Consider the following 11,696-nt stretch of genomic DNA (forward strand, 5'->3'; position numbering starts at 1 on the left):
TGAGAGCAATTTCAAAAGCATAAGGAGCTGTCTGTTCTGCTCTCTTTAGCTCTCGATCGACCTGGATGTTTTAGGCAATATTAAAATCCTGGCGGGGACGTGTCCCGTATGAACGGCGCATATGGCCACCCTATACAGATCTTCTTCATTCACCAAGAGCTTGTAACACTCCAAAGAGAAAGGAAAAAGTAAAATCACATCTAATGAAAATTTTAATGTTTACATAAATGTCTTGCAGGGCAATACCAACTCTATGTTCTCCTGTCCATTTCTAATTTACATAAAAGAGCTGATGGAAATGCTCTCCAGTTATAGGGTTTCTTTGCCAAATTTCTACGAATGCGCTTAAAAGGTGCAAAGGAATTGGATGGAAACCTGTCTTTTGACATCAATGCATAGAATATATCATAGAGTCTATTTTCTTTATAAGTGTGCAAACAGTTTTCATCATCCATTTGTCTGCACTTAGTGCCTCTCCTGAAATGCATACACAATATGATAACTAAAAGAGCACTAGAATGCTTCACTACACACGCATGAGTGGCAGTATTGGCAGGATGGGCAAAAGTACCAATTTTATCAGGTGGGAGACAAAGTTATGGTATGGTTTTTCCTAATTTAGACTAGGCATTTTATGGATGCAATAGGCTTATGTTGAATTACAGCCTTTCCTTTCTTCTTTGACATATAACCATATGACAATTATTAACAGGGCTTAAAGCAAGCAAACGTATGTTCCATCTAGCAGCCAGTGTGCAGCTGATTCTGCGGAGTGTCTACAGTCTTTTCCTTCTGCCTTGACCGTTCATGACCGTGGTTCAGTTATGACGCGTTTCCACCGACCCCCCCCCCCCCATTTCAATAAGACGAAATATGATATCAAACACCACTGCCTCCTTTCGTTCTCATTTTCATTCGTTAAACATATTAATAGCCGCAGAAATGAAGTTCAGGGAAATGTGTAACGTTAGGCCTACATTATATAAAACAAAATATTATACCAAACAGTAGCCTATTGTCTCCTTTTTTCATTTTAACATATTAAAAGATTTAACTGAATAAAGACCAAAGATTACCTGTTAGGTTCACCCAAAACAAATTATATTTTATGCTTAATCACTAAAGAGACATCACAGCCAGCGGCAAATGTCAGAAGGTCTAGCCGAGTTGATAGTGCTCCCGACGGATTAATGATCACTGAGCTCCCGCTGATCGCGTGGAGTTGACCGTCTCCGACATCAGTGAAACACATTTTTTAATAGACGCAGTCTTTATAAATAAACCGCATATTTGAGTTTTAAACAACTACATTCTCACCTGAAATAGTTAAAACACTATACCTTTCATGACACGATGACAGTAATATTTTAAAAATTATCAAAAGAAATGGCGGTTGAAATTACAATGCTGCATTTCCACTCCCGAAAGTTCAGTAACGTTACCTTTGAACAAGTACCTCGCGAGCAGGGACTTTCTGAGGGGCATTTTTTTTTACCCAGAACTTTATTTAGATCATGGTAGCTGCGGTGGAAGCACACCGAGTTCCAGCCCAAAGTCCATAGTTTCTGGGTAAAGTTCTTGCAATGGAAATTTGGATAGAGTATGAAGACGCGATTTTAACTAACTCCAACCTATTCCACTGAATTATACCAAATGAAACAATCAGCACTCACTCAGATCACCAGTATTAATATATAAAGACTTATAAAACAAATTTTATGTTACATACCTGAGACATGTTCTTTCTTCCAAAAAAATGTAAAAATACTTCTGGTAACGTCCGTTGGCCGCGCAATTTCAAAATTCAAACAGCAGCGATCCCACAATGCTATGCGGTTGCTGTAAAAAAAATGCTTCTACGGTGTAGTTACAATAATTTTACAGGACTGTCCGTTAATTTCCCATCATGCATTTGCATTTACAACAAAAACATGAATAATGCGTTGTTGTAAAATTTATTGTAAAAATTACATCAATTGCTAACAGTGTAACTTTACAATCAATATTCATGTCCTTTAGCACAGCATTCTGAATGATGATAATAATGGGGTGCCCTATAGCCTAACAGATACTAGAAATTTAATACTTATAGCTGCACTGGTCTAATGAAATGAGCCACGCTTCATACAGATGTCCTTTTTTTGCTGTTTATTTGTCTCTATGTCTCTGTCTCTTTCCAGCAGACACTGTGAAAACTACAAGAAATAAAGCATATAATGTTCAAAATATGCATTTAGTCGAGTTCTTTTCAAGTCTCTCATGTAAATGTCCGCTGATACGCGAATGAACACATGCGACAATCCGAATCCGATTACATCACGATTTACACATAACACTGTTTACATAAACTGATATAAAACAACATTATACAGAAAATACAACAGATTTAAAGATGAATTACCGTGTGCGCCGTCTTAGACCATGCAGATAAAGGTTATTCTTTTTCAGGCTCTGTATACCATTAACATTACTCTGCATCCATGTTTCTTCAACCCATAATGCAGCGGTCCCGCATTCAACTCAACCTGGTCATATGACCTGTTACGCTTCGATATTAACTCTTTCTTAAAGAACCCATGACATTAAACATTCTAAGTGAGCACATTCTCTACTTTTAAACAATAAATGAACTCAAATTGATTAGACTGTTTAAACAAACATAAATAATACACATATCTTTGAAAAACATGTCCTTTGACAGTTACACTCCCACCAAATTACTACAATTTATGATTAACTTTAGGTAAAAGTTTGAAAAATTAGTAATTTCACAAACCAGATATTAGAATCACATATCTCAGACTCTTGGTTCAAGACTACCAGATGAACTTGTGACACTTAAAAGTCTCAAGATCGGAAAATACATCAGATTTAATTGTTCTCTACAAGTACCACTAATTTATGAATAGGACGTTCAAGAATTGATGGATTAGTCAGTCGTTGACCCTTTTTCGATAACTTCCTATTTCCTATTTGAATTTTGGCTTTTCGCACCAATCCGTCTTCATCTGCACAGACATCAAGCACTAGTCCAAGTATCCATTCATTGCGGGGAAGCTCTTCCTCCTTGACAATGACAATATCTCCAATCTTTACATTTCGTCTTGGAGAGTGCCACCGTTGTCTAAGGATGATGTTTGCCAGATATTCCTTCCTCCATCTACTCCAAAATTGCTGTGTCAGATATTGTACTCTGCGCCACCTCTTCCTCGCATACAGGTCCTCTGGCACAAATTTCCCAGGTGGAGGCAGAGGGACAGAAGATTTCATGGTGAGTAAATGGTTTGGGGTAAGTGGCTCTAGCCCTTTGGGATCGTTAATGTTATTTGAGGTGAGTGGGCGATTATTTATGATTGACATGGCTTCATAGAAGAAAGTTCTCAAGGAGGCATCATCCAGTCTTCCTGCACTCTGTGAAAGGACCCAACTTAGAACGCTTCTAATGGTTCTGATCTGCCTTTCCCAAACCCCTCCCATGTGACTGGCATCAGGTACGTTCAAAATCAAATCACATTGCTTTTGGGATAGGTAAGCAATTAATCTCTCCTTGTCCAATTCTTCCAAAGCCTTTGTCAGCTCGTTTTTTGCCCCAACAAAGTTTGTCCCTTGATCCGATCTGATTTCTCTTACAGCTCCACGGATTGCAATAAAACATCGCAAGGCGTTTATGAAGGCATCAGTGGTTAGATCTTCTAGCATCTCTATATGGATTGCTCTTGAGGAGAAGCAGGTGAATATGAGACCATATCTTTTATGTTATTTCCGTCCTTGCTAACATAGAAATGGCCCAAAGCAATCCATCCCACAGTGAAAAAAAAAAAAAAGTATGAGAATGGTGGAGAGGAGTCAACACGGTTAGCAGGTAGATCCGCCATCATCTGTGTCTCTCTTGGCCTGCGAGCTCTCCTGCATATAACACATTGCTTAATGAGGTTAGCCACAACTTTGCTGACACCAACAACCCAGTAACCATTTCCTCTCAGTTCATTAAGGGTCTGTCCTCTGCCTTGGTGTTGAGTCTTTTCATGGCAGTAATCCACGATGAGACGGGTGACCACACCATCTCTTGGAAGAACTGCTGGGTGCTTCGTGTCTAGAGGTAGGGAAGCTTTCTTCAATCGCCCTCCCACCCTAAGAACACCATCTTGCAGTACTGGGTCAAGTTGGAACAAAGGGTGACTATTTGGCAATTTGCCTTGTTTAAATTTTTGTATCTCATCTTTGAAGGCATCCCTTTGTGCCAATTTTACAAGCCTGATGCTAGCATTTCTCATGTCTTCGACATTTATGGGTTTAACTGCCTTGTGTCTTGCTAACTGCTGAATTCGAGCAACAACTTTCAATGCAGTGTGCCATTTCAAAAACCTATTGAACCGCTCCAAAAAAATTCATCATTTGCTACCTTTGTTTGTAGCACTTGCGTTGCCCTGATTTCAGGATCACCAATCAGAAGCTCTGGAGTGGTCTCTGATGTGATAATTTCTCTTTCCCAGAGAAACTTAGGTCCAGTGAGCCAATTCGAATTTATCAACTCTGACACCTTGAGGCCCCTGGAAGCGTGATCTGCAGGATTTTGTTCAGAGTCTATATAATGCCACTGTTCAGGGTCAGTCGTTTCTCTAATTCTTTGGACTCGATTCGCTACGAAAACGTGAAACCTACGGGCTTCATTGTTAATGTAGCCTAAGACTACTTTTGAATCGGTCCAAAAATATTATTGATCAATTTTGAGCTCCAGCTCCTCCTTTAACATTCTACTGACTGCTGAAGAGATCACCGCAGCAGTTAACTCAAGCCTGGGTATGGTTACGACTTTTGTGGGTGCAACCCTTGCCTTGCCAATAACAAAGGAGCAGTGCACTTTGTCTTCACTCAACACTCGAATATATGAGCATTGACCATAGCCATAGCTACTCGCATCTGAAAAGTGATGGAGTTCGATCCTCTGGACAGTCCCTAGATAGTCAGGAACAAAACATCTTGCAATCTGGAGATTGTGCAGATCCTTCAATTCATTTAGCCAGCTAGTCCATTGTGGCATTAACTCTTTGGGGAGTGGATCATCCCATTCAATGCCCCTTTGGCACATCTCCTGTAGTACTTTCTTTCCTAATAGGAGAAAGGGAGCCAGGAAGCCTAATGGATCAAAAACAGATGCTATTGTTGAGAGGAATCCTCGCCGCATTGCTGGTTTCTCATCCAGGGCTACTTTAAAGGAAAAGGTGTCACTATTTACACTCCATTTAACTCCCAACACCGTCTGGACTGGAAGTTCATCAGAGCCAAGCTCCACATCTTGAACACCGCTGGCTTGCTCACTGACAGGTATAGACTCCATGACCTTTTTGTCATTTGAGATGAACTTGTGAAGATGCAATTTCCCTTTTGCACACACATTTCGGGCTTCTTGTACTAGTTTGATAGCTGCGTCCACATTTTCCACACTAATGAGCCCATCATCAACGTAGAAATTACTTTTGATGAAACTGGCTGCTGCAGGATGCTCTCTTTCGTTTTGACATGCAAGATACTTCATTCCATAATTTGCGCAGCCAGGAGAGGATGCTGCTCCAAAAAGATGGACTTTCATGCGATACTCCTTTGGCTCGGTGTTTGTATCACCATTTTCCCACCACAGGAACCGTAAGTAATCTCTGTCTTCCTGGCTTACATGGAACCTGTGGAACATTCTTTCTACATCACAGATAATTGTTATTGGATATTTGCGAAACCCGCAAAGTACCCCTGTTAGCCGTTAGTGAGATCAGGCCCAGTTAACAAGTGATAATTTAATGTGGTGCCATCATATTTGGCAGAGCAATCGAACACAACTCTTATCTTCTCTGGCTTTCTAGGGTGATATACTCCCTGGTGAGGAATGTACCAGACATTTCCTTCTTTAGGTTGGAGTTCAGCTCTCTCCGCATCACCATCCTTGAAGACACCTTCCATAAACTTTACATAATCATCCTTGAATTTTGGGTCTTTCTCAAATTTTCCTTTCAGGCGCTTCAATCGCACCAGAGCTAGCTGCTTATTTTCAGGTAACTGTGGGCGTGTCTTAAAGGGGAGGGGCATCTCAAGGTGTCCCTCTGAGTTCTTGTGAATTTTCTCATTCATAAGTTGCATAAACTGTATATCATCTTGTGATATGCTCCTTTCCCTTGGATTTGTATCTCCAAAGTCTGATTCAAGGGCTCTGATGATTGAGGTAGGTGTCAGATTTGGGAGTTCCTTAACAGATACACGATGGCACAGGCCTGTAACTTCAGTTGACTTTGCAATCTTAGGTGAAGAGCCTACTATGCTCCAACCCAAGTCTGTCCTGATGGCATATGGTTCGTCATCACCTCCTGTGGTGACTTGCCGAGGTGCCAAAGCTCTTGAGCAATCGTAACCTATCAGAAGTCCAACTTCACAATCCAGCAGCATTGGAATTTCCTGAGCAATTTCATTCAGATGATTCCATCTTCTAGCAGTTTCAGGAGTAGGAATGTGGGAGCGTTCAAGTGGAATGAAGTCTCTAGTATAGGCAGGTGGCAAACTGATTAAGCCATAAGAAGTAAAGCCCCTAACTCTGAGCCCACTAACTCTTTCACTCTGAACAATGGAATCCTTTCCCATCATTGTTGTAAGCTTTAACTTGACTGGCTCTGAAACTGCCCCCATCCTCTCACATACCTCTTGATCCACGAAAGTGTTGCTGCTCTGTGTATCCAGAAGGGCATAAACTAAGATCTCCCTTTCAGGTGTGTAAGTTGAAGAAATCCATACAGGCACTATCATTGATGTACTTCCACCATCGCCACTGTCTACACAACAGGAAAGTGACGATGTGTTTTGTTCTGCTTGCATAGCATGAGAAAATGTGACTGCTGTAGAATAAGGGCGGTCTTCATGAAGTGGTGTTGGATGATGTTTCTTGCATACACTACAAGTAGCTTTACTCTTGCAATCCTTGGAGTTGTGTCCTTTCCTAAGACAGCCAAAGCACAGGTTATTGTCTAATATGAACTTCCTTTTGTCCTCCACAGACTTACTGGCAAACGTTTGGCATTTGTGGATGGAGTGGCTTTCCCCACAATACCTGCAAGTGATTGAGTTTGAAACTGAAGGCACAGTGATGACTTTGTCGGATCGGTTTGAATCCACTGAATTGCTTACTCCAACACTGTATGTCTTTGACACTATTCTTGATTTATCTGACGCTTTCACATTAGTGATGAATGCATTTGCCTTTGAGCGCTTAACCTCTCTAGATGGCTTCTCTTGAAAAACATGTCCTTTGACAGTTACAATACTCAACTACATTAATAAAGACAAAACTATCTTTACAAATGAAACAGACCTGTGCTTGAAGCTCTGAACAGGTCATTGATGTTGCTACATTTCCCTGCTTCTTCTGACCACTTTGGTTGAGTGAGGAACAAACATGAGCCGATTCATTTATTGCAGCAATGCCAGTCAAGACTTATTATCCATTTATTATTGAAAGAAAAAAAAAACTGAAATGATCACTTTGGTACATTGAGAAGGCATGAATCTAAAATATTAGTAATTATAATAACTAAAATAAACAAAACAGGGCAGCGGGCCAAATCTCCTATAATATTTTAAAACCAATAATTTCAAGATCAGTGTACCTCATTCATGGAAAGATTCAGGGACATTTAATTTATAAAATTGCATCAAAAGGATCAAAATCGTGTAATGCAGTTGTCTACTTTCTGCTGTTATAATCAGGGTTATGTCCTTTCACTTTACTACATCCTTTCACTTTTTTTTTTTTTTACATGGTACTGACAGATTTACTTTTGTTTCAGAGTTGATTGAAGACAATGAGTGGAAAGAAGAATAATTCTGATGAGAAAAATCATGCCGGAAGTGGAGAAATGCAGCACACATGTGATCAGTGTGATAAAACATTTTTGTGTGCTTCAGTCCTGAAGAAACACCTGAGAGTTCATACAAAAGAGAAACCACATTCATGTCATTTGTGTGGAAAGAGTTTTTCATTAATACAAAGTTTAAAAGAACATCAGAAAACACATACTGATGTGAGAGAGTACATGTGCTTTAAGTGTGGGAAGACTTTTACTACAGCGGGCAGTTTAAAAACGCACCAGAGGATTCACACTGGAGAGAAACCTTACAAGTGTTCACACTGTGACAAGAGATTCAGTCGGTCAGGAAACTTTAAAACACATGAGAGGATTCACACTGGAGAGAAACCATACGCATGTGATCAATGCGGGAAGAGATTTTTTAGAGATTCAATCCTGAAGCAGCACCTGAGAGTTCATACAAAGGAGAAGCCATATTCATGTCTTTTGTGTGGAAATAGGTTTTCACATCAACAAAGTTTGAAAGAACATGAGAAATTACATAATGTTGTGAGAGAGTACATGTGCTTTGAGTGTGAGAAGACTTTTACTACAGCGACCAGTTTAAAACAGCATGAGATGATCCACACTGGAGAGAAACCGCACACATGTGATCAGTGCGGGAAGAGTTTCACACTAAAAGGAAGTCTTACATCACACATAAGAGTTCATACGGGAGAGAAACCATTCACTTGTGATCAGTGCGGGAAGAGTTTCTCACGATCAGCAAGTCTAAAGGTACACATGAACATCCACACTAGAGAGAAGCTGTACACATGTGATCAATGCGGGAAAACATTTCTGTGGGCTTCAGACCTGAACCAGCACCTCAGAGTTCATACAAAAGAGAAAACACATTCATGTCATTTGTGTGGAAAGAGTTTTTCATTAATACGAATTTTGAAAGAACATCAGAAAATACATACTGGTGTGAGAGAGTACATGTGCTTTGAGTGTGAGAAGACTTTTACTACAGCGAGCCATTTAAAACTGCATGAAAGGATTCACACTGGAGAGAAACCTTACAAGTGTTCACACTGTGACCAGAGATTCAGAGATTTAGGAAACCTGAAAAAACATGAGAGGATTCACACTGGAGAGAAACCTTACAAGTGTTCACAATGTGACAAGAGATTCAGTCAGACAGGACACCTGAAAATACATGAGAGGATTCACACTGGAGAGAAACCTTACAAGTGTTCACAATGTGACAAGAGATTCAGTCAGTCAGGAAACCTGAAAACACACGAGAGGATCCACACTGGAAAGAAACCGTACACATGTGATCAGTGCGGGAAGAGTTATGCAATGAAAGGGAGCTTTACGGGCCACATGAGAGTTCATACTGGAGAGAAACCATTCACTTGTGATCAGTGCGGACAGAGTTTCAGAAAATCATCACTCCTTTATAGACACATGAACATTCACACTGGAGAGAAACCTTACAAGTGTTCACACTGTGACAAGAGATTCAGTCAGTCAGGACACCTGAAACAACATGAGAGGATGCACACTGGAGAGAAACCTTACAAGTGTTCACACTGTGACAAGAGATTCAGTCAGTCAGGATATCTGAAAACACATGAGAGGATTCACACTGGAGAGAAACCTTACAAGTGTTCACACTGTGACAAGAGATTCAGAGATTCAGGACACCTGAAAATACATGAGAGGATCCACACTGGAGTGAAACCATATCTCTGCACTGAATGTGGGAAGGGTTTCAATGATCCATCTTCTCTACAAAGTCATAGAAAAAAGAAACACAGTAAATCATCTTCAGATTCAGCACTTTCAGATCTGATGATGCGTCCTCACCAAATGTGACACAGTAATGGATCAAGCAGTGACGAATAATCTGGATAAATCTAACATTACAAGTGACATGACAAAGAAACAAACAGTATGTAAAGTTTTCACAGTGAATAAAGTTAATCTTCAAAACCAGCAGATTCAACTGAGATTCTGATCAATCAGAGTTCGTCCCCAAAGATCCCTGTCACAAAGTTTTATTCTTGTGTATCATTTAGCTTCATAATATAAGTGATATCATTGTGCTTTCTTTTGAGTTTCATATGATGTTAAATTTTTTCATATTATGCTCAATATGTTTAATAAGCAGGATTGTAAGAATAATAACACCAATGCAACTGATAACCATCTATAATTTTACGCAAAGTAGAGAGATCAAGCTCATTAGTTTTCACTTTTACTTATCTAATTTTTGTATTTGCTGTTTAAATGCTATTCAAATGTAATTATATGTAACTTTTTATATTTTTATATCAACTTTTATTGTCTGCAGATTGTATTTGAATCAGGAAAAAAGTAATTTTATAATTTTAGTTTTATTATTTTTGAGCGTGGCATGGTTGTTGGTGCCAGACGGGCCGGTCTTAGTATCTCACAATCTGCTCAGTTACTGGGATTTTCACGCACAACCATTTCTAGGGTTTACAAAGAATGGTGTGAAAAGGGAAAACATCCAGTATGCGGCAGTCCTGTGGGCGAAAATGCTTTGTTGATGCTAGAGGTCAGAGGAGAATGGGTCGACTGATTCAAGATGATTGAAGAGCAACTTTGACTGAAACAACCGAGGTATGCAGCAAAGCATTTGTGAAGCCACAACTTGCACAACCTTGAGGTGGATGGGGTACAACAGCAAAAGACCCCACCGGGTAACACTCATCTCCACTACATATAGGAAAAAGAGGCTACAGTTTGAACAAGCTCACCAAAATTGGACAGTTGAAGACTGGAAAAATGTTGCCTGGTCTGATGAGTCTCTGATGATTTCTGTTGAGACATTCAGATGGTAGAGTCAGAATTTGGTGTAAACAGAATGAGAACATGGATCCATCATGCCTTGTTACCACTGTGCAGGCTGGTGCTGGTGGTGTAATGGTGTGGGGGATGTTTTCTTGGAACACTTTAGGCCCCTTAGTGCCACTTGGGCATCGTTTCAATGCCACGCCCTACCTGAGCATTGTTTCTGACCATGTCCATCCCTTTATGACCACCATGTACCATCCTCTGATGGCTACTTCCAGCAGGATAATGCACCATGTCACAAAGCTCAAATAATTTCAAATTGGTTTCTTGAACATGACAATGAGTTCACTGTACTAAAATAGCCCCCACAGTCACCAGATCTCAACCCAATAGAGCATCTTTGGGATGTGGTGGAGTGGGAGCTTGGTGCCCTGGATGTGCCTCCCACAAATCTCCATCAACTGCAAGTTGCTATCCTATCAATATGGGCCAACCTTTCTAAAGAATGCTTTCAGCACCTTGTTGAATCAATGCCACGTAGAATTAAGGCAGTTCTGAAGGTGAAAGGGGGTCAAACAAAGTATTAGTATGGTGTTCCTAATAATCCTTTAGGGGAGTGTATGTAATCTATATATTATTTGCTGAAAGGGCTGTACCACCCTTATTGTATCCTTATATATATCCAGTGTAAGACAATAAAGATTTGAAGAAAAGGTATACTCCGATTTTGTGTCTGTTGTGCATTTAGTAATTTAACACTGTTTAAATGCTGAATAAATATAATTATTGATAAAAATTAATTATTAATGTATTGTTATCTTTACTGTTTATATTTTATCAACTACTTTTATTGTCTGCAGATTTTATGTGAATCAGGAAAAAGTAATTTTATAATTTAAAGGGGGGGTGAAATGCTATTTCATGCATACTGAGTTTTTTACACTGTTAAAGAGTTGGATTCCCATGCTAAACATGGACAAAATTTAAAAAATTAAGTTGTACGTTTGAAGGAGTATTTCTGTTCCAAAAATACCTCTTCCG

At 39.7% G+C, this 11,696-nt stretch overlaps 1 protein-coding gene across 3 annotated transcripts in view; it reads left to right on the forward strand.

Annotated features, from left to right (window-relative positions):
* LOC127952159 (zinc finger protein 845) overlaps positions 1-11,380 on the forward strand; it is a 177,127-nt gene extending 165,747 nt beyond the window's left edge. For 2 of the 3 annotated variants that reach the window (XM_052550520.1, XM_052550522.1), the window contains exon 2: positions 7,824-11,380. In XM_052550520.1, coding sequence (XP_052406480.1) covers positions 7,839-9,710 — 1,872 coding nt within the window. In that variant the 5' untranslated portion in view covers positions 7,824-7,838 and the 3' untranslated portion in view covers positions 9,711-11,380. Of the gene's footprint in view, positions 1-3,272; positions 7,174-7,823 lie in introns of those variants that run through there. The other variant, XM_052550521.1, reaches the window with a different exon arrangement.
* The last annotated feature ends 316 nt before the right edge of the window (positions 11,381-11,696 follow it).

This window comes from Carassius gibelio, chromosome B3 (assembly GCF_023724105.1).
Source record: "Carassius gibelio isolate Cgi1373 ecotype wild population from Czech Republic chromosome B3, carGib1.2-hapl.c, whole genome shotgun sequence".
Classification (NCBI taxonomy): domain Eukaryota; kingdom Metazoa; phylum Chordata; class Actinopteri; order Cypriniformes; family Cyprinidae; genus Carassius; species Carassius gibelio.